Raw genomic sequence first — 23,722 nt, 5'->3', positions numbered from 1 at the left:
ACATTATAAAATTATTCACAGGTATTATTAAACACCAGGAAGGCTCTATAAAATGGGCTTGATGCAGAACAATCTGTGTTGGAAGTATAATACAAACTCATTGTGGGAGTTCACATTGTTATTTTCTTTCTGGAAAGAGGTTATAGGAAAATTGGGTGAATGGATTGGAAAGTTCTACCAAAATTCCCCCCAACTCTGCCTGCAGGGAGACAGGTCAGAGTAACCACCAGGAAAATCAAAAGCACGGTTGACACTGTCATTGTCAATCGTGAAAATGTCGTCTTGCTATATTTTTGGCTGCTAAAACTGAAAAATCAAAAACACTAACTTGAAGTTTTGTCACATACCAGCCACTGCCAGTAGTAGACAACTTCGATTTGACTTTGGCGATTAAAAGAAAGGAATGGAGTGAGACGATCAGCAACTACACGCACACATATCATTTAAAATCATCAGTTTGAGCCTGGATAACGTTGTGACTGAAATCACGTTAAGTTAATCATTATTTGGGGGATTTTTGTTACAGGTTAATGAGTTAATGCTAACCGCTAGCTAACTAAACATTAGTTGTGTGTTTCAGGGCTGTCCAAGCATTAGTTGCATTTACTGTACATTGCCTCCACAGTGGTTCCACTTACTTCTTGTAATATCTTTGTTGAAGATTCTTCACTTGATAAAGACAGACCAGACTTCATCCCCTCTGTTTCCTCCTTTGGTGACGTGAGTGAGAGTGTAGGGGTCGGTGAATGTAGTACCATCAGTCAACTTTTTAAAATAAACTCACATTTTGGGGAGTGAGTGTATTAGTATATTCTCTAAAATATGTGTTTTCCTCATCCATTCATCCCAACACAGTACATTGAAATATGCTAACCACTGTTTACAGGCTATAGTGTTTGAGATGTTTTGCCTCCAGCGAAGCCCCATCCCTCAAAAAACGTTACACTGTTTACAAACTATGAAGGGGTCTATAAGAAACTGAATAAAAACTTAAATGACAAAAAATTGTACAACTGATCAAAAGGCCATAACTTTTTATTTTGTATTGATTCCACTGTATCCCTATTTTGATTCTAAGACTGGAGATCAAGGGAGAAAAATGGGATAAAAAGCTGTTGTGAAGGTAATTGTATGCAGAACCTAAACATTGTTTACTGATGGTTTTAGCAAGTTGAAGAATAAAAAAACAAAACAACAATATTCTGAATTCTGATTCATCCACGGAAGGTTTTGTGATACATCCAATATCCCACAGAGAGACTACTCTCCCTCCTTTTATACAGAAACTGTGACGTTATTTGTGCCAGCTTTGGTTAATTCTACTACAGAAGAATAAATTAAGTTGAAATAAAAAACTTCTGCTGCAGTCCATACTTTTTTTTAGCTCCTACGTGTACTAATATCCATCTAAGCAGGGGTCTGTGTGCTGTATTGTGGTCAATTCTCTCAGCTTGGTAGTACTGAGAGAATTGACCACAATCCCCGGACTTGTGTTAGCTTCAACCCTGGTGGCCTTCCTAATCATATCACAACATTAATGAAAAGGCCTTTTGAACTAAGAGGCCATAGCCGGAAAGCTGGGTGTTAGTCTACGGGTGGTCCGTTCCCTCTTGGCAGCCATTCAGGCCTCGGTCAAGGTCATAATCTGATTATATTCCCACTTTAATCTCAATAAACACACCTAAATGAATTAAACCTGACACTGAGGGCTGGGCACAGACGAAACAAAACAGCCAAGGAAAATTACCTTGATCAGGATATGGAAAACAACACAAATGACAAAGAGGATCATTTACTGTCTGTTTTCATGTATTTTTGTGTTCATGTTCCCAGCACCTCAGAAAAGCTGTTGAGGTGCTGTTGAAGAAAACTGAAGCGAGCAGGTTTTTATCAGTTCATACAAAATATCACTGTAACATCTGGTTGGCATTGGAAGGGAGGCACCACTTTATTTTTTAAGTAAAAACCTTTTTTTTTTCATGCTTATTATGTTCATACAGCAGGTGCAGAGAATACATTATTATTTTAGTATTTTAATATATTTGCTTAAGCGCTCTGTCTGTAATAAGATGCAGTACTTTGATTTTACTTTACACCTCAAATTGCACTTCTTCATTATATTTGCTTCCCAGCTAGAAAACCTGGCAGCTCAGCTTAAAATGAATACAATACATTGCAGACAAGAAGCTTTCAAGAGGCTGCCCCTATAAATACAAGTGTCTCATTAAGGCCCCTTGTCTTGTTAACAGTTCCGCCAAAGACAGATGTCTCCTCTAAACTTCCGAGAGAAAAGTCCAAAAATCAATACAGATACTGTATGTGTGTTTTTGTTCCTCCTTCTCCAATTTGTCTCATGACCCAGTGGAAAGGGCAGTGGCCTGTTTAGGAAGACTTAGGTGTGAAGGTGTGTTTCCTGCTGTAATGAGGACTGATTTGCTGCAACATGCTTTTTTTTCCTTCTATGTCTTAGGGTCCCGCTTCTAATTTAAAATTATACGGTGCCACAGTAAAGTTCGTATTTTTAATTTACTCTTAGGTGTATTTTTAGTGTCCCTTTTAGGATTCACTCAACTCGAACCATGCAAGTAAATATCAAAAAATAAGGAGACACTTTCCACCCCGAGGAACATGTCAGACCAGTGTTTCTAGGATGACAATGCCTCCATCCACAGGGCACATGCAGTAATGAATGAGAACCACACAGAATATTATTACCAGTATTTTGTCGCAGCTTTCAGATCCTAATCCAGAGGATTGTTGATAATTCAGTAGGCGAAAGCTTCATCAAAACACCTACTGTTGAAATTAGTTGTCAAGTCATTAATCACATAGTATGGAATGAGTTGGATAAAAAAAACAAAAACTAAAAAAACAAACACAGAGGATAATCATTAGTAAGTCTTGTCTGGGAGCTCATGTTTCATTTTATTTTGGTGTTTTCTTAACTTTTTGATGCTTTCCAATAAGATGATGCTAAAATCCATGCTGACCGGTAGATGGCACTGCAAAACCACTGTAGTTATTGAATGGATCAATACACTGAGCTGTGTTGAAGTTTTAGTTCATTCAACTTTTGTGCAGCATATAGAAAAACTCTCGAGAATGTCTGCATTTGTATTAATATAATGTTGCGTGGTGTATTTTTAATATGGCCACTGTTCATTTTCAGTCACAAGACATACAAAACTCTGGAGAGACCTATTTCGGGTTTCATGGATTTATTGTTTTGCTAATATCTGTGCAAGGATAAGAATTACAAAAATCTACACACTAGAGATGATAATATATCCCGCTCCTATCATACAATGTTATTTTTTTATTTTTACAAGCATCCTTTAACAATATGTATATATATATATATATATTCATTCCAACGTACCTGTTACACTTTAAAGATATAATGATCATCCCCATGAGACAACAATTATCACCGACGGTAAACAAGTTGGGCTAAACATCCGCGCGGCCTGCAGTGACCGTGTGCAACCTAGACGAGTCTAGACAAGCTGCAATGACACTGATGTGCTATAATCATGTTTCTAGTACAACTTTATCAAAATGAAGACACAGAACCTACAAATGCAGCACAGTTCCCTGTTGTGTTTATAAGTGCATTAGACATTTGAATTGTACAAGAGCGTTTACTTGTTTGTTGAGGTAACACAGCTAATCTTTTGTCTTTTTTTTCAATATATATATATGTATATAGCGAGATGAAAAATATTATAATCTGACCTTTATTCCCTGTTTGGGCATACGGATGGCATATCAATAATGGTTACAACTACTGTCAGTGTTAGCCTGGTCTCTTCTGCCACCAGCTGGCCCATTCAGAAATTAATGTGAGAGGACAAAGGAAGGTAGTTAAGTCTTACAGAATAATTTCATTTTATCTCCATATCAGACATAGGAAGTCATTTTTAATATGACGCCATTATGAACTGATAAAGTAGTAGAATCACAGTGGGTTTGTAACAGTCCTGATTCACTGCCAAACAAATGCGACAAAGAGAGGCAAATGAGCTGCTGAATTGAATCCGCTTAACTCGGCTTGAAATCAATTGAACCGCAAACTCGCCAGACTGAATTGGCACCGCTCTGCCGTGGGCCAAGTAGCCACATTTGTGCTTTAGTTGCCAACCAAATCACTCAGCTGATATGAGTTTGACCAGGACAGACTTTGTTAATTATTATGATTTTATGCAACTTCTTACACTTCAACATTTGGAGCATGTGTCCATTTCATTTAAAGCCACTATGCATAGATTCTCTCTCTCTCTCTCTCTCCCCCCCTTTTTTTTTATCATTTACACAATTCATTATGATACAGTTATGAGTCAGCATCTAGTGGTCATTTTGAGAACAGCAGCTTAAGGCAATTCCATGCTGTCTAAACATGTGACCCTGTGGGAAAGGCTCTCTGAGCAAACTTCTTTCTCAATATAAATGGTGTCCAAGGAGCTATAGTAACAACAGACTATATGAACCACCAGCACAGACTGATTGTCTACATGATCAGTGGTGAAATATCCCCTAAGTGTTCCCTCATAATGGAACAGGAAACCAGACGAAAAGTACAAGCTCACAGCATCTTCGTAACCTAATAACATTTCGACAAGATGTTTCATTGCCATATTTCAGTAAACACAAGTATTTTCCAGTGCATTCTTCTTCTTCTTCTTTTTTTCCAGCATGGCTATTCAGCATGGTCTATAAAATAATCCTATTTCTATTTCTATTTATGTTACTGTAATACAGTATGTCGTAATCCTCCCAACAAGCGTGTGGACGGAAACCAGAAGTAGCCGTCCTACACTACACGAGATTAGTGGTCAATATTTTTCATACAGATTAAATGTCAATTTTTGTTCGCTGTCAGAAAGATAGGTAGGGGCGTGATGGTCACAATCAGTCGTGTCCACAGTGTTCTTCATCCACTTGACTTGTGACTGACCGGAGCTACATGTTACCTTGTTTGTCAGAGGACGAGGAGGAGGTGGACGGTGATGGGGAGGGTGCTTTTGGAAAGACCCTATCAGTTGGGGTGATGCCCGGGCTGCCCAGACCCGAAGAACTAGAGCTGCTGGACCGATGTGGCCCCTGGCCCTGTCCGATCACAGGAGCAGGTCGGACAGGTCTTACAGGCGGGGGCCTTAGAGGCGCACTTGGTCTACGCGCTGAAAGGGCTGGCTTAAAGGTGGTCATGGTCTCGGAGGAGGAGCTGCTGCTGCTGCGTCGCTGGACTGCATCCGGATCTCGGATCACCATGGTGTGGAGGGGGCTGGCAGACGGCTCCTGGCCCGCGCCGGGGTGTTTGAGGGGCTCCAGCGTGTCCAGAACAACATCGGGGGCGTGTTTGGCTACGTTCTGCCTCTCCAGCTCACGCAGCTCGTGTAGAGCTGTGTTCATTGTTTTCTCTATGTCCTGACAAATACAAGTGGCGGTAAAGAGAAATGTTAAGATGTAGAAATGATAATGGCTTAATTAAAACCATTGTTAATGTTAAAGCAGGAGAATTCTACCTATTTTCTCAGCGGTTGTGTATTGTTCTGCTACTCGGGATGGAGGATAGACACCTTCTCATTCTATTCAATGAGAAGCTGTGTCCAAACTTTTGACTGCTAGTGTGTACAGGTAATTTATTTAAAGCTTAAAATTGCTAAAATTAAAACGTCAGCACAACCCATAGATTAAGCACGGGTCCAGATATTACTGTGAAGTGCACACCGCATCAGAAAGTACTTTTATTACAATGAATGAATCAATGAATCCGACTACTTCAAAGTGTATTCTAGTGATAACACTCACTTCGGCGAGCGCCTCGGCCTCGAGGGCTTTGTGGTCTCCCAGACTCGCGTGTCGAGTGGTGCTTGGTGACGATCGCTGAGAGTGGCTGTCCACAAACGCTTTCCTGTCGGGGTGGTTGATGCAGCCTGCACTGCCGAATGTGGTGAGACGCCGTTTCTCTGGACTGTCTGTCGGGCCCCTGCAAACAGCCATTTTGTGCGGGCTGCAGGGCCGAGGCATTACCTTCGGGGGGTGATCGGCAGATCTGGTGGGGCTGAGATTGTCGGCTCCGTTCCTGTGGCGTGGAACTACACCGCCATCTGACCGCACTCTCACCCTAAGAGAAGGTGATGACATAGATTCACATTTTGTCATTAGTAGGAATTTCTTAGCAGAATTCCAGTGCCCTCCCGCAAACAAAGTCCTACCCCCCATGGAGTTTTTAACTAACCCCACCTTCCTAATGCTGGTCCGAAGCGGTTCTCGGGTGTGTGTTCACAAGGTGATTGATGCTCGTGTCTGGACGAGGTTCTGTCATCGTGGTGCGGCCCACTGCCCGTCTCACTATCAGTCCTCTGAATGGTGTCTGAGAATGCATCATCCCTGACACAGACATAACACCAGTGATGGCTCTCGATTAATGGCTTCTCTCTTAATGAAACGTTTCATTGGCTTTTGCAGACAAAATTAACTACGTGATTGCTCCCCAGAAGCCACATTTGGTGCTCCATAAATCTTCTTAATTTGGCTTTAATTGTGTCACCTGCAGTGCGATGCAAGGCTGTTCTAAAAGTAGGACGCTTTTGTGGAGTGACTTAAGTACTTGTCCAGTTGAAGAAAAGGCTCCCCTCTAAACCTCTATAGAAGATTATTGAACTTTAAGGGGTAATTAATTTTATTCCTGCAACTAAAACTATGGAAAGAAAATGGGTAGAAGCAGAGGGAGCATTTTAATTACGCTCATCCTCACTAAGGTAAAGTCTTTTAGGGCCTTTTCTGAAAACACAACTCAGCTTGTAAATTTGGTAAGAAGGGAAACATGTATTTTGGCCACTGGCTTCTTTAATTAAAAATGGGATGAAGTCTTACACTAAAATAACGCCTGCGTAAGTTAATAAAATGTTTTTATGGGCTAAATAAAGCTAAATACTCACATGTCTTGTACCACAATGTACTGATGTGGGATCAGCCCATCCACACCATTGTGTCGGCCTTCCCACCAGTCCTGAGAGGCTCGCAGGTAGAGTAGCAGAGAGGCCCCCTTCTTGAAGGACAGCTCCCTTGGACTGCGGCCCACATAGTCAAATTTCGCTATGGCCTCAATCTGCTCCAGCTCTGCGACACAAAGAATGTGACAGAATCCAATTCGAGAAATCCCATTATTTCCTCCCTCGGCTCCTACAGCTGCAGCTGCAATCTCGACAGAGGACTGATTGTGTTTGGCGACTCACCTTCATCGCTCGTGTTCGGGCCGGTACCATTGTCTATCTCATCAAGAGCTCCCGGCTCACTGTGAGGGCTTTCACTGAGCGGGGAAAAGCAGATGCATAAAAAATGAGAGGCAGACAATGGTCTTTTGATTTTATCTTTCTATCAAAAGACTTCTTAATTAGGATTTTATTTTAGTTTAAAAATGTAATAACTAAAATTAAACAGAACTTCTGGAAACAAAGACAAAGCAGCAGTTAAAGCCATGGCACAAAGTGGATTTTTCCGCCTAATTTGACACATTTTGGCCACTTTGCCTTATACCTACCAGTACTCCTCCCCTCCAGCCATGCACTTCTCATACACAGGTCCATCCAGCTCTCGCAGGCTCGGGAAGATGGCCTCATGGTGGATGATAATTGTCTTGATGACCTCATTAACATGCGCTTGGCAGGACACGGGATCTTGGTCGTCCGGTATGGGCATCAGTGTGGGACCAAAGCAAATCGCTAGGTTGTAGGGGTCCATCATGTTTTCGTCGCTGTACTGCGAAAGACTTGGAAAGACGGAGGCAGTGAACATCACTACTTCAGTGTTGCACACATCTGCTGGGACAAGACTTACTGATTCAGAAATGCAAACAGGTATCTCATGACGATGATCACAGGCCGCTGGAGAGTCACGATTATCTGCTGAAGGTGATGAGCCCTTTCTGCGCCAGAGTCGAGCTCTAAAACAGAATCGGTTGTGGATCAGTTGAGGAGCACGTTGCATATTTCAGAGGTCTTCCTGGAATGTGACTCACTGGTTGTGGATATGAGGTCGAGGAAACGCTCTTTAGGGAACAGTGGGTTTTCCAGGCCCCGAAAGTAGAGCTTGAGAACGCCTGCCACCGAGTTGATGTCATGATCATTCTGATCATCCACCAGTGGATCCTCTCCTGTGGATGTAAAATACTTTTAATCCATCAATTTTTTAAATCACATCACATATTTTGAACTGTCTTTCAAATTGAGGAAGTCAGTATAACCACTGGGAGAGCTATGGGTTTCCTCAGTCATTGTTCTGCTGTGCTGATCTTATGCATTATGCATTAAATGGTTTACATGTCCATCACAGGGTCACATGTGACATACAGGCTCTTTATTTGCACTTTAGACTCCTGTGAGACTGACTGTGGGTTTCCAGGTGGCCAAAACACAATTTAAAATCAATCAAGAAGAGATGGCCATGTGACCTGGGACTAACCTCTTTCAAATGCATTTTTAATATCATTGACTTCGACTTGGGATCCTGGAACTCGAAATATACCTTGCTGCTGAAGACCTGTAGACAGATAAAGCCGTTAGTGTAAAATGAAAGTAAATGGAACAAAGATAAATGAATACAAATGACACATCCAATTGAAACAACACTGCACTACACTGTTGTTCTGTTGAATGTCTTGTGCACAATTACTGTGGACAAATGATGAAGAGCAAATTGTACTAAATTCAAAGATGATTAAAAATCTGATATATGCAAAACACTGAAAGCCAGGAGGCTTAAAGCACATTAGCAAAAACAAACAAATGTAATAATAGTAATAATAGGGTTATGTTTACACACAAACAGTGGAAGGTGCTGAGAGGTAGATTTAGAGGGAAATTAGACGACATATTATTTGTTAATTTGCCATTTTTCCAGATGTTTTATGTGCATAAGTATCTATGTTGTTTGAGGTTTCATTGGGTGTTTTTGTTACAAAATCCACAAGCCTTCATTGGTATGTAGATCCTAAGAGATGTATTTTCACCATGAGCGTAATCATCAGCACTGGGGAGATGCTAATTTATTTATGTGATTTTTGTCTCTTAATCAATTCAGATTGCCCACATGGACTCCTGAGAGCACCATAAATTTAAGTATATTTTAGAAGAAAGAGTATTAAACCTCTGCATGATAATAAATAAAACATTAAATGGACATACTGTAGTATTTAAATGTGATCTAAAGAAATCTAACTGTGGGAAGCAACCAATTCCTATAGTTAATGTCCCTAAACTTTTGGCTGGTGATAAAATTGTGGCCATTTTCATCTTAACCTGTACACATAAATTAATTTACACGATGCATCGTGCATATTATCAATTCACTAATCAAGGTATATTTATTTATAACAGGCCTAACTTTAGATTTCTCAAATGTGCCATCAGAGCCAGTTACATCATCTCAGATTTATATCTGACCTGGCTAAAATAAGGATAAATCTAAATACTAAACTAAAAAAAATGATTGCACTGCTCTATAATGAACTGCTGTATGTTACAGTTGCATGTGCTGCTGTTCTGGAAAATCCAAAAGCAACAGAGAAAAGTAAATTATTTAATTTCTTTTTGTTCTTGTGCTTCATACTGACCATAATTTAAGATTTCACAAACCCTTGGCTCACTTTGAAATATTTCTAACAAACAGAATAGGACAGGTTGGAATGGGAAATTTGTGAAAAGACAACATAAGAACCGAATTGGAACATACCGTACAGGTTGATGTATCGAATGCAGCTCTCAACCACCACTGGTATAGGCTGCCCTGAATCCTACACACAGAATCCATTTATTATTATTGGATATAAATAATAATTATAAATAATAATAATAATAATAGACAACATCATGCCAACAAGGTAGTATCATCAGAAGTTCACAGAGACAGCCCCTCAAGCAAATTAGCCTTACATGGTTTGAGATTTTTAATTACTGACTGGTAAAGTAAAAAATAAAATAAAAGTATGCAGAATAAAATCGTGTTAGTGTTTTCACCATGGAAGTTTGCTATCACTACAATAGTATCACAAGAATGCCAACCGGACAAAGGCTCAGGGATGTGAGATGTTAGCAAACTGAACAGTGTGTGAGATAATCACCGCCCCGCTATAAGACAGAGTACCTGACTCCTGGCACGGACATTCCTTCTTCCCCTGGGCAGAGAGCAGTAAGGCACGTAGACAGAGGAAGAGAGGCAACAACAACCACAACAGGTTAGTGAGAGAGAGAGATCTTACAAGAACAGAGAGAGAGAGAGAAAGAGAGAAGAAAGAGGCCTGGCCTGAGAGAATAGCCAAAGCATAAGAGCCTTGTGGGGCGTGAGACATGAGGATATGGCTTGAGGGTGGAGGGGGGTGGGAGGGAAGGTGGTACCCGAGAGGAGGGAAGGTGGGCAATAAGTTGATTTATCAGCCGAAAAAGAGCTGGTTGACTTCAAGGAAAACACTAAATTTTAAGGGCTTTGAACTGATTGATCTCCCTGTAACTGTCAAATAAGTGCCCATTAAATTACCAGGAGTGTAAAAATTCACAAGAACCTATAACAAGAAAAAATTGATATTTTAATTGAAAAGAGTAACTTATTCAATTTTTAAAAATATCAATTCATAACTAACAGACAAAACATTTTTCTGCATGGCCTAAAATGGTCGGTGCACGGCCGATAAACTGCCATAAAGCAGCCAAATTTATTTGGCACCTGGAGGCTGCAGACTGTGTCAACCTTGCACGGGTATCTGCACAACTTGCCTCACTAGCACTCACCTTATCCTATCATTCCTAAACTGGAAAACTGAGAAGACAAGGCGACGAGCAAGAGGAAAGTGCGTGAGTAGACAACGTTTGGGTAAAAAAGTGGTCACAGGCAAGAGAACCCCCAAAGGACTGCTAGCGAGACAGCTGAGCTCATGGAGAGACAAAGGGCACAGATGGGCTAATACCTGAATGAAGGCCTCCATATTGCCGTTAAACAGCTTTTGCTTAAAAATGGAGCGAGGTCTAGACTTCCGCATTCTCTGGGGTTTAGGGGGAAGAGTGGGGGGCCTGGGGAGATGGTGGGGGTTTTAGCATTGGTACATGGTAAATATATGAATAGTAATGCAATAGGCAAGAGTGAACAACATCATTTTTTAACATACATCAGTAATATTTGTTTTCCCACAAAATATCTGTTAATAGTAATTTTCATTTCCAAAAAACATCAAACTTTAACACAGTTTCATGATATGATCAATACACATGTTTGCTTTCTTGTGGAGCTTTAGGTGAAAAGATTAATACCCTTCTTGTCTGACTACAGTTGGAGAATATGAGTTGTTGAGACTAGCTTAGCACAAGCACTGGAAACAGGAAGAAATACCTTTAAACGACAACTTTCTAATGTTTCATGTTAACAACTGCTGCCCTTTAAACTGTGTGGTTTTAGCATCCGTTTAAGGCTAACTGTTCCCCCACTTCTATACTTTATGCTAAGCTAAGCTAAGGCTAAGGCTCACATGTTCCCAAAATATGAAACAATTCAATTAAACTGAACTGAACATGCCGCTAGTCTAGCTAACTTTATCAAAGTCAATGACAGTGACTGTGAGGAGTTGTCTAACACATTATTCAGTCTATATTTGACTGAATTTAATTAAATTTGCAAGGGATGAATCACAGTCAAAATCTTGCATTAAATTTTTCATGAGCCTTACTTGTCAATATTTGTTCATTTCCTCCTCACCGAATTGTTTTTCTTTAGCAAAACAACCGCAGGACATCAATCTCACTGTCATTTAATTCATCATTTCAGTCTCAACACATTTTTATAGATTGAAGCGTGGAAGAAGAACCCAGAGCACCACCCTCTCTAATTTGGATCAATCCATTGTTCTAACAAATACTGTTGAGACTAAACTCCTATTCCCACACTGTGATCTCATTCATCCAACATCCAGGGACATGGGAAGCATTTTACACATCATCGCCTGCTTTATTCAGCCTCTTGTTTCTGGACGTCTTACCTTGTTGTTCCATATTCAGCCCTCTCCCCTAAAAGGACGGAACGTAGAGAAAGAGACTAAATTAGTATACACTACTTCTACACTCACAGAAGTTTGCTGTACGGTTGAGCGCTGGCTGAATATGCAAGGCTGGCAGATGGAGACGGAAAGGGGTGTTATGAGAAAACGGGCATCTATTCAGCCACATTGAATAGGGTGAGCGCCATGGCTGTATTTGACTCACCGCCAGGCAGCGGTCATTCAGCGGTCGCCCTAGAAACGGCACAAGAGCCCCAGAAGGGGATGGCCTGTCTACTCTCTCTGCAAAGTGAAAGTGTATCCAGGGGCAACTGGAGTGGGAGGCTGTGGGAGCTGATTTGTACAGTGTGATGATTTCATGATATCCGCACGCCACATTAGCGCATGCAAACACACACACGCACATCTCTCTGTACGCAAACAAATTAAGGCCTCACTTTGATCAGTCAATCAGAAATATCTGTCGGAGGATCACGTCATGAGCAAAGCAGCTTCCAGCACAATCCTTCTTTATGTCAGACGCTCATAATTCCAACCTTAGAGCAGCGTGAGTCTGAGGTTGAAGTGTTTTCTCTCTCTTTGGCTGAAGGTAATGCATCATAACACATCAAGGTTGAGTGATTTTCAAGTGCAGTGCTACACTGTATTGTATTGGTCCAAGGTTTTCCAGTCTTTTTAGCCCATGACGTGCCATTAGGGCCAGAAATTTCAGTGCATAATAAAAAATTAAAGTCTTTGAAATGAAATCCATCACACGCCACCGCACACTGTTTACTGCTCTACGTTCACAAAGGTTGAACCACTGACATTAGCTGATCAATGATCCTGAGAGTCAAAAACATATGTAATTGGTTATCCAACCAAATAAGCAAGAGCCTGAAGTAGCAACAGAAAAATGAGGTGTGTGAAAATATAAATCCTCATTCCCTCTTTTGGCTCCCACGTCTCCATTGGCTCCAAGTCAAAGTGCATCACGTAAATGTGTCATAGCTTAGCCTCCAAGCAATGTTATTCTTATCGTGAGCTGCAGGGTTTCTGTTATACCAGTGACCTTGCTGCATGTCAAATTGTCAAGTTGTCAAATGAGTGACAGAGAATGATACACTTTTGTACAATATTTCCAAAAGAAGAACGGGAGGTAGTTTCAGATAGAAAATGCTGAACTAAAACATTTTTTTTTTATTATTTTTCTTTGTTTTATGTCCACCTGTATATTGCAGAATCCTACAGGCTTGGAAACATTTATCATGGTGCTGATAAACTGGTGTTACCCAGTTAATAGTGAACTCTCCACTGCTGTAGTGCTCAACATAAAAGCCTTTCAGTAAGTCTCACCTTCTCCTAGCGTCTGCTTCAGAAGGTCGTGCTTAGCCTGCAATTTGATAATGAGATTGCTGCCATTCAAGTACTCCTTGTATTTCTGCGGGCCAAATGGATAAAATGACAAATTATTAAACCCTTCTCAGTTATATTTGTCATACAGCACAGTGCCTCCGCACCATGCTGCACTCTCATTTGTCTGAGAACTCACAGTGAAGTAGAAGCCCTCCGTCTCTTGCTGATTGGCTCGCCTCTTAGAGATGTTTGCCTTGCTCATGTAAGAGTCAGAGGAGGCCGACTTGACCGACTCTGTGGACTGGCTGTGCTGGAAGGCATCTGAAACGTCGAAGTCCTCCACGGTAAGCATGTCCTGAAGGGTCTGCATGGTGGCGTCAAGAGTCTTCCTCACCTGTCACACACACGAGCAACAGACGAGCAACGTGACTGTAATGTTAACAATGCCCAGGATTACAATTTCTTAACCGTATGAAATGAACACGAAAAGAGGAAGGAGGCTGGCGATTCTTATTCACAGAACAAGAAAGAGTATTTATGCCTATTGTGTACATTTTCAAATACATTTTCTCAATGTCACAAACATGGTTTCGTTCTAAACCACGCAGCTCAGTCTTCGATTATACTTCTGCAAGTCATTTGCTCAGCGGTTTGATTGACACGCCGTAAACAACTGAGTAATTAGCTTCCTAGCATGATGCATCGTGACCTGAAAGATTAACTACATTCCTTCCATGTGAGGCAGACAGGAAGACAGTGTGCATTTCCATATTCATAACAGACAAGCACTGACACAAATATATACTCTGGTGACCTTTAAACAGGTCTGTGAGAGCCAGATCGGCCTTGGTGACTCCCAGCCAGCAGGTCAGGGACCATGCTGGGGTGGACCCCCAGGGGAGCCAGGAGATTGGATGAGAGACGACCCCACAGATCAGTGTCAGATAAGGTGAATGGAAATGAAGGGTGACAGTCGTGGGGACTGGTTGTTACATGTCAGTGAGAAGAAAGCGCAGAAGAAAGAGCTGTTGGCAGTCACTTTAAAATAGAGCGCAGCCAAAATCAGAATGGAAACAGGTGCTATGATGAGTGATAAACTGATCAACATTAAGATGTTTTGCTTCTCCGACAGAAAAGGGAACAGTGCAACATTGTTTTTTCTAAAACCTGAATTAGAACTTAGATACCAGTTTAATGTCTGCACTGCACATACAAAGGTAAGCCGGTTAGTGTAGCTGGAAATACAGGAATATACCTGCTTGAAATCTGCCTTAAAGCAACTCTACAATTTCAATGAAGGGTGAACACGACATGCTGTGGTTTTATGAGTGGTGCAGGACTATTGCTCAATGACTCCAGGAAGCCACTGCGCCCTGTCAATAACTGTGTTTTTTTTTGTTGTTTTTTTTTTGTTTTTTTTTGCCAGAGTCAAACAAACAAGACCATTTAAGAGCATCTGATTGTCTGGAAGGTGTACACAGGGAGACTATAACTCTAAAGCTTGTGGCATTTTATAGACTGGTTTACATACAGAGCAGCAGATACGCATCTTTAAGACACTTTCCTGTGCTGCTACATGACATCGTGACTTGACTGATGCCACAGATGATAAGACTTTGCACAGAAAGGAAATTACCTCTCCATTTTTCACAAACCGTTGTCACCGTGTCGCATTGAAGTTTCACAATTTAGTTTTCACAAACCAATGTGTTTTGACCAATTAAGATATGTTTCCCGTGCACTTTTAAGGTCTCAAGAATACTAATAATTACTGTACTGTACTGCAGAGGTAAAAGTTATCTCCCTGCAGTATTTTCCAGCGGCCTTGGTTCACAAAGACCACCTCTCATTATAAAGTTATAAATGTTAATATATTTTAATGAACTAAAACACCTTGAGGGTTTAGGCAGTCATTAGCTAATAAACAGACTGCTAAAAGGAATGTACCAGGTAAATGCTACATATAGAATATGAATGATTATTCACACTGGCCTTAACACAACTAAGAACTACTATACCAATATGTAACTCAGTCAACCTAATATGTACTTAGCACTGTCCTTTCTGCTCAGAGAGGCACAGATGGCTAAGAATAGCACACTTGCAGAAAGCCTGCTTCGTTGTGAAGTGAACAGCTGACACAGGCTACCTTTCAGACATGGATGCACAGAACCTCTCACCTCTTCATTTTCTATCTTCAGTGTGGCCAGGCGAGACTGCAGCTGGTGGTAGCGCATCAGGAGCTCTGTCTGGACAGGCTGCTGCGCACTGACCTGACACACCTGGGATTACAAAAGAACGTAAGCCATCTTTCAGCGGAACGATTTAACCGCAGACAGCAAACACAATGAGAACTCCAACCAAAAAAAAAACTGTTCTAACATCGCTTCCCCTCTGTGTCGGCTCACCTCGTCCCCCATGTGCGGCTGATAGTCAAAGCGTGCTGGAGGACAAAAGATCTGGCTGTGTGTGTCCATGAACTTCAGCTTGTCTCCCCTGATGTCCATGGCATCTACTGCTCCCTCAAGTAAGTCCAAACCTTCATGGCGAGATGTCTCCAGACTATATTCTGCAGATAGGTAGGTCCTCATAGTGCGCCCCAGGCTTGCGTGGTACCCTAAATCGCAACACTGAGGAAAAAGAAGTAAAACGGAGGAATTACGACTCAATGAAGGACCTGTTGCTGTTAACATTGGGACAATAAATGGACTTCTTCTTACGTCTATCATGTCTGAGACATCGTGAATGTAGTATTTGGCCACCAGAGCATTGGTTGCTGCCAGATTGAGAAGATAGTCGTTCCGGGCCTTTGTGCATTTCAGCTTGTTTTCAGAGTACTTGGCTTGTCTCTAGGGAGACAAAGGAAGAGAGACCCATCAATGCAGGATGTAAAATGGCTCCTAATGTACTCCCAGAATGCATTACTGCATTTAACTGATTTCATCTTATATAATATGGTTATAAAATGAATGGAACAATGTAATGTAAATGTTTCTTGTAATGACATTTGAAATTTCAAATGCCATTTGCTACGTCAGAAAACGGCCAAATCCAAGAATTCCATCAGAAATGCATTTCCAGATATTTATATAGATAACTGCTTTACCTTCTCCTTCAGCTTCTCCATCTTCTTCACAGAACTTCGCCGCTGTGGACGTTCGTCATGGCCGTAACGCAGCAGGCCAGAGCCAATGTCGTTAGTCTTGCCAATGTGCTTCTCTTCCTGTTTCTCTGCCTCCTTCAGCTTGCTTTCAGCACTGATGCTCTCAGTGTGGTACATGTGGTATGTCTTCATCACCTACGAGAACATACAACAGATCATCAAATGGACCACAGCATATGGAAGGTTCATACTCCTATGTTAGATTTAGATTTTACTCTTAGACATTAGTGAATTAATGTACCACAATGTGGCGTGAATCAGGCTGAAATACAACACTAATAGCTATAGCTCAGACAGTGTATGCATTCAACTATCACGGCGGACACTGCGGTCCTGTTTAAGGGGGAGCTGTGCAGCAGTGCTTGGGATTGGGCCTCTCCTGTGTCCATGGCCTTGAGCAAGTGCCTAACACCCAAATTGCTCCCCAAGCAAGAAGCAGCAGCCTGTAAGAAGAGTGACTGCACTAAATTGGGAAATTGTTGAACCGCTGTCACTTGGAATACGGAAGGAGCTGATGACAGGCCTCGGACAGGAGAGGCTGACATACATTGTTAAAGGTGAACAGACAAGAGTTTGTATATAATTGGGATTCATTTCTACCTTAAGTGACAATGTAAAGGTACATATTACTTTTAGCAACTGTCCCAATTTCATTTAGACAATACCTGCCTCCTATTAACTGCAGACTTGATCCCACGTGACCTCACAGTGTTTGAGCTCATCAGGCGTGTAAACATTAAGGAGTGTAGCTCTTTCATCTGTCTCACGGGAGGTGTCATATTTTCACAGATATTTCCTAATCGTGCCTGAGCTGTTGTTCTGGGTGTGTCTGTCGGACATGTCTACATTGTTGTTTCTGAATGTCTGACATGACAGCAATCAGGATAAAACAAAATAATCCTAGCAACAGCAAACAATTGTCTGCTACTACAACTTGAACTCTGACGCGTCACCATTTGTTCGCGGTGTTAGTGAAGAGACAAACATGTTAATGTTTAACTAGGAACTCCTGAGTCAACAGTGCAATTACACAACATCTGCTTCTCCATCACGACTCTCAAGTTCCGGTCTCCTAGCAACCGTGTCTGAAGCGGACGTGCAGAGGACAGAGAGATCGATCAGCAGGGGAGGAAGGAGGTTACATAGTGACAGTGAGCAACCTTCTCTGCTGAAAGAAACCCAAAACTACTCCACAAACAGTCGACAGTGGATCAATACCAGAGCAGCAGCCGGATAAAGAGTGTGTGTTTAACACACAAACCAATAAAATGAGCAAAAGTTGCACAGCCTACACATTTTACATTTAAATGCTATATATTACTTAAACAACTTAACTTCACTAAGTTAAACTTAAACATAATCGTGATATTTCCTTGTGCTGTGTGTAGGAGCTGCAGACAGACCATTTAATAATGCATGAGTCAGGGAGAAGAAAAATCAATATCAGTACAGCAGTGATATACCATGTGCTGTATATTGTTGCATGTGAGAATATTTGGTCCTGGTACGGATCACGATGCTATTCTTAGCTCTGTTTGTACTTTACTTGTTTTCAAACATCACTTTCCAGTGAGCGGTCATCAACAATCACTGAAATTGCGATGCCATCATCATACTCCATTAGGTTTTATTTACTGCTACTCTAAGTTAACTGTACGTAAATTATTTGCAAAGTTCATCCAAGGGATTGTATGAACAATGAGCAGCTTTTCGGTCTTTATGTTGCAATTTTTTTAATTAAGAAATCAAACTAGGATTTCAAACACCACTGAGAAGGTTACACTACACTGTAGTTTGAGTTCCTACTCAATTATACAGGATCATGATAAATGACTCTTACTAAAAGACCCCAATTTGCCCAAGATTTTTATTTTTTTTTAATTATCTGTGATTGATGACCTGCGGTACTTGCCCAATAACAAATAAGATGTAAAGCGAGTGATTAAATATTCAGCGAGGGAGCAGCCACGGGTGGAGTTTCTACAATCAGCAAGGATTAAATGAAATAAGTGAATATACTGAGTGGAAGTGTGTCACTAAATGAACCGTGTTTGTGAGACACTCTTATTACAATAAATGTTATAATTATTACTCTTTTGGAAATGAAAACAACAGCAACGTGTGTGGATATTAAGACCTATGACCTGCAAATATAAGAATGTTCCATTAAATTGGGGACTGAAACATTTAAGGAGCGGATTTTGGATATTTTGCTCCTATACTGTATTGTCACCTAGTCGGTTGGTTTCAAGTTAAGTTTTTTTTTTATATTAATAACTGTTAATAATAATAATAACAATAACTAAAGATCATGAAATTACGCCGCAGTAAGACCCAGAAGAACGCACTCCTCTGTATTTGTCCCACGTTCAGCAGATGATATCACTGCATCAGTTCCTTTTCTTCAGCCAGCGAAAGTCACCGCATCACTGAACACAGATGTTTTCTATCTGCACCACCACACAGACCACTTCTGTGTGCTGCATGTCATGTGTGTGCACACACCACCATGACACCACGGTATAACAATCCAGAAAGAGTGACAACCACAGAGACAGAGGTGTTTGAGTGCAAGTAACATCAGGCCGTGCTCGCTCGCGTTCGCCGTGAGCACACTGCACCTCTGCAGCGCACACTGCTGAGTCCGCTTGACGCACAACCAGAGGCAAGAGCACACTCTCCTTCAAACGCTGTAGAAATTCACAGCAGGAGGAAGAATGTAAATTTCCTCCCTCCGGAGGAGGAAGAAATGACCTGTTAAAGGCTGCTCTGCTGATAAGGCGTATCTGTTGTGTGCAGTGTCAGGCCAGCTGCTCCACAGGTTACAGGGTCTGGTTTGACAACAGCCTGGGCCTCAGGACTGACATGCCACAGGCAGCCAACACAACACAGTGCACGGACACGAGAGCGACAGAAAAGTCAGGTGAGAAAGAGACAGAGATATTTGTTTGACTCACTGTGTAGAGTTCATTGGTGACTTTCACTAGCTCTTCGTGCATCTGCACGCCGATGTCTTTACTCTGAGAGGAAGAAAAACAGAGAGAGTTCTGTAGGTGAGAATAATACCACATTTCACAATCAGGATCAGAATCAAAATCCCTTTAATAATCCCAAGAGGAAATTACTTTTCGTTCCAGAACTAATAAAGACAGGTGTTCGCACGTTTAAGACTGGCCTATTTAACAGTAGAAAAAACAATAACTTGAAGGCTGTGTGCCAGTTTTATTCTTTATGTGAGGGATGTCAGCAGCCATTGAAACGCTGTCATTACTCTGCACCAGAAGAGATCTAATACAATGCCCAAAGTGCACATGTCGACAAAAATAGAACAGTGCAGCAACTGCAGAACGTTTCCCATGGAGCGGAGTCACAGCTTCAGCTCACTTACAGGGGATAAGAGCCAATGATGGATAGGACACGTCCCACAATAGGGCTTAAAGTCCAAGAGGAGGAATGGTGCCAGAGGAGAGTGATTCTGGAAATCCTGTTGAGGGGATATGGAGCGACGCTTAGCCCGATCAATCCTGCTTCTCCTCACCTCTCCAGGACCACTTGTCAAAACAGCAACCTGGCTTTTTCACATGTGATGTGAATTAAACCTCAGCCCATTCAGTGCATTTACAGTTTGTCTTAACAAATGCCAGAGCTGATTCATTCCCTCTTGTGCTTGTGTAATTCATTAACCCCGAGACTGCACCATAGATGAACCAGGACACTAGAGTATAGCAAAATAATTGTTTTGGAGAACTCTCTCTCAGTTTGAGCTAACTTTTTCCAAAGAAAGTTTTACTGCAGGGAGTTATTAGTCCTTTTTCCTCTGTGCTGGCCCAGAGCCATCCCATTCCCATCAATGCTACTGTTGTGAGCCCCCTAGAAAATAGAAATCGCTGCAGACTGTTGCTGCTTTCAAATGATACTGATCTAAATATCCCGAGAAGTTTGTTCGTCACAGCTGCTTTACCACAGGCACTATGCAAACCTTACAATAATGAATAATAATAATAATAATAATAATAATATATATGTTAGGTATATTCTAGGAATAGATTTGGTTAATTTGGTTAAAATAGAACAGAAATAAATTCATTGATGACTACATGACTGAAATGAATTAGCATGTCACATGCGCCAATAATAATAATAATAAAAGTTATAAAAAATAAATATAGACATTCTTTAATAGTAAAATTTGATTTACTGATACAACCTTAACTTCTATTTCTGCTTTTACCTGTGTATGTGTGTACCTTCATAATTCCCCCATTAATCTGCTAAAAAAATATAAATTCATTTGGTTTTAAATTTAATTTATTTTGTATTATTTTCTGTTTTGTCTTTCTCCCTATTTATTTATTTCCAAACACATATTTATTTCCATTTTTTTTCTGGCACAGTATATAATTTAATTCATGCCTAAATTTATTTTTATACTGTTATCAGTGAATTTAATGCCATAAAAAACATTATTGTAGCATTTATTTACTTACTCTCATTTTCAACCGTAGTTATTTTATTAAAGATCTTATACAATAATTCTGGAGGAACTGATGAGTCTAATGAGGTGTGAATAAAACCAAGTGGAACATAATATTTAGAATGAAATCGCAAAGGGAAACAAAAGGTTAAGCTTTACGTCACACTTTCTTTAACTGGTGAAGAAACTTTTCATGTTTGGTTCCCAGAAGACCTTTGCATGTATGACGGATTACATACCTCTGGTCTTAATAAGAGACAATGACATGGTTACTGTACTTATTCGAATCAAAAGTGGTCTTCAAAGGGAATGCCTTGACAGAGGACTGAATGCTGTGAAATACTACACAGCATACGTCCTACATTTAAGCATATTTTTACATATTACTGCTGCTGTGACGTCAAGTTCCCAGCAGTGGTCATCAGTCGTGCTGTCGGATCAGTGAGTTCTGTGACTGTTAGTGACGGTCGGGGTGGCATGCCCTCCTCCTTTAAATTCTGACCTTTTTGAAAAGTCTGATGACATCCTCGCCCACGTGTGCCAGACGGACAATGACGTTGTTGTTGTAGATGTCGCTCAGAGTGGCATGGTCTCTGCTCTCTCGTCGGGTCTGGTCCAGGACTAGATACCAGCAGTTTACAGTGGACAGGAGATTTTGGTCCTTTCTGAAACGGCAAAGGAAATACTCTGTCAGCCTGTGAATACTGTATGATGAATACTAAATAGAGCTTATGGCCTCAAGCGGTACTTTGATTTCATATCCCCTAACCTGAGCTGTCTGAAAGGCTTAAATTATTACCTACAAACTGTTGAGAGCAGAAGAAATCATACACATAGCGCATGTTGTATATACTAATCAGGCATAACATTATGTCCACCTTCCTTATGTTGTGTAGGTCTCTCTTGTGCCTCCGAAACAGCTGTGACTCATCAGATAATGGACGTGGGCCTTCTGAGGGTGTCCTGTGTCGTCTGTTAGTGGGGTCTTTGGGTCCTATGTGTTGAGGGGAGGGGCTTCTGTGGATCATCCCACAGATACTTGATCAGTTTGGGATCTATTGAGTTTGGAGGCCAGGTCAACACCTTGTGCTGTTCTTCATGTTTTTTGAGTTGTTCCTAAACTGTTCTTGTGTGTCTGTGTCAGGCTGCATCCTGCTGGGGATGGCTGTTGCCATCAAGGAGTATCATTGCTATAATGGTCTGGTCTAGGTGGGTGTCACATGTCTAAGTAACGTCCGCACAAATGCCAGGTCATAAAATTTCCCAGCAGAACATTGTGCTGTCACAAGATGATGAATTTTATTTACTTCTCCTGTCAGCGGTTTTAATGTTTTAGCTGGTTTGTGTATATTATTCAAACTCTGATTAGAATACTTGGTCCTTGAGGATAGCAATGATAGTATGTGTTTATAGGAGATAGAGTTTCTTATTATACTCCATCCTATTATTTGGTTACAGTTCTGTAGCTTTACTTATTAGAGACCAAGAGGTCACTGCACATGTGGATAGGAATCAAGTGCTCACACACACTCATCCACAGACTAACACACACACACGCGAAGGCAAGCCGACTGCCTCCTCGTCCAAGGGAGCATGTGAGTTCAATTATCCTCACACCAAGGAGTTTTTTTTGTCTTTTTCTCGTGGTCCTCTGTCTTTAGAGAACATTTCACTGAGTTCCTAACCTCAAATTTTTACTCGTTTTAAAATGTACAGCATAGTGTAGGTTAACTGTGTTAAAAACACATAACGTATGCTGCCACGGGCCAAATCCAAGGTAATTAATCTTTACATGTTTAGACAAAGTGGAAGAGAGAAGTTGTCTGCTGATTTACACATATAAGAAGCCTTCTATAAACCACACAAGGAAAAAAAAGACCATGGAAATGTCCTGATTATTAAGAGACAATATAACAATGTAATGTGAAATGCACACACACAGACACACACACAGCAGGACTCTTATTAACCTCTTTAAGTCACTATACATTACATTAACATACAGCCGCACACAACCAGTGTCTTTGCATTACTTTCAAGAACATTTTATGGACTAGCCTGTACATTCTGTCCCTTAATTAATACTTAACACTGGGAACGTCAGTACATTCCCTAGCTCATGGTGACACACCCATGCACAGTCAAACACACACATATATATATATATATATAAAGTTGACGACACATCTAGGTCAGTCGTTGTCTATAAATTTATGATTTTAACCGATAATTGGAAAATCTGGGATTTTGTTTTATTTTGCACTTTCTTGATAAAAAGAAAAACTTGGTCCGTGATCAAATCTGGGTTTGATGTGCGTGAATTGTGCATACAAGAGTTATTCTTGTCTCCTGTCTTGAAAGATCTCGCTGAAAGAGCAGACTGAACTTGTTTTGTGTCAACTGCTTCGAAACTTTTTTTTTTATCCTCGGAGGATTGTATTTGTGCTTTCATGCTCTCTCTGAAGTGAATTTTGGCTGTTTTTCTGCCTCGCTGAAGGTCGATCTCATTTTCAGCAAATGCTGGTTACTAGACTGTAGCACCCCAAAGCAGATAGAAAGTATCCCAAAATATTCCTTAAATGTAACAAACTTCACCTCATTAAGACCTAAATCTCCCTCTTAATGCATTTTAAAAAATTTACATTTCTCTGCTCACACTGCCTCTGACACGCATACATGCATATGTTGTGGCCAGTCACGATGGGTTGAA

The 23,722-nt window shown here is 40.9% G+C and overlaps 1 protein-coding gene across 3 annotated transcripts in view; it reads right to left on the bottom strand.

Annotated features, from left to right (window-relative positions):
- Positions 1 to 3,201: 3,201 nt before the first annotated feature.
- Positions 3,202 to 23,722, bottom strand: part of LOC125006684 (SLIT-ROBO Rho GTPase-activating protein 3-like) — a 29,012-nt gene continuing 8,491 nt past the window's right edge. The window contains exons 3-22 of one of the 3 annotated variants that reach the window (XM_047582960.1): positions 21,515 to 21,677; positions 19,496 to 19,558; positions 16,482 to 16,673; positions 16,096 to 16,224; positions 15,784 to 16,005; positions 15,556 to 15,657; positions 13,572 to 13,769; positions 13,376 to 13,460; positions 12,023 to 12,050; positions 10,961 to 11,063; positions 9,733 to 9,793; positions 8,464 to 8,541; positions 8,021 to 8,155; positions 7,840 to 7,945; positions 7,544 to 7,771; positions 7,239 to 7,312; positions 6,942 to 7,122; positions 6,244 to 6,390; positions 5,809 to 6,124; positions 3,202 to 5,424 (exon numbers count right to left, since the gene is read on the bottom strand). In XM_047582960.1, the coding sequence (XP_047438916.1) occupies positions 4,960 to 5,424; positions 5,809 to 6,124; positions 6,244 to 6,390; positions 6,942 to 7,122; positions 7,239 to 7,312; positions 7,544 to 7,771; positions 7,840 to 7,945; positions 8,021 to 8,155; positions 8,464 to 8,541; positions 9,733 to 9,793; positions 10,961 to 11,063; positions 12,023 to 12,050; positions 13,376 to 13,460; positions 13,572 to 13,769; positions 15,556 to 15,657; positions 15,784 to 16,005; positions 16,096 to 16,224; positions 16,482 to 16,673; positions 19,496 to 19,558; positions 21,515 to 21,677 (3,076 nt within the window). In that variant the 3' untranslated portion in view covers positions 3,202 to 4,959. Of the gene's footprint in view, positions 5,425 to 5,808; positions 6,125 to 6,243; positions 6,391 to 6,941; positions 7,123 to 7,238; positions 7,313 to 7,543; positions 7,772 to 7,839; positions 7,946 to 8,020; positions 8,156 to 8,463; positions 8,542 to 9,732; positions 9,794 to 10,143; positions 10,175 to 10,960; positions 11,064 to 12,022; positions 12,051 to 13,375; positions 13,461 to 13,571; positions 13,770 to 15,555; positions 15,658 to 15,783; positions 16,006 to 16,095; positions 16,225 to 16,481; positions 16,674 to 19,495; positions 19,559 to 21,514; positions 21,678 to 23,722 lie in introns of all 3 variants that reach the window. The other 2 variants (XM_047582961.1, XM_047582963.1) reach the window with 2 other exon arrangements.

Source organism: Mugil cephalus, chromosome 4 (genome assembly GCF_022458985.1).
Source record: "Mugil cephalus isolate CIBA_MC_2020 chromosome 4, CIBA_Mcephalus_1.1, whole genome shotgun sequence".
Lineage (NCBI taxonomy): Eukaryota > Metazoa > Chordata > Actinopteri > Mugiliformes > Mugilidae > Mugil > Mugil cephalus.
Note: the sequence above shows the minus strand (reverse complement) of the source record. Positions and strands in the feature narration are given on the sequence as shown.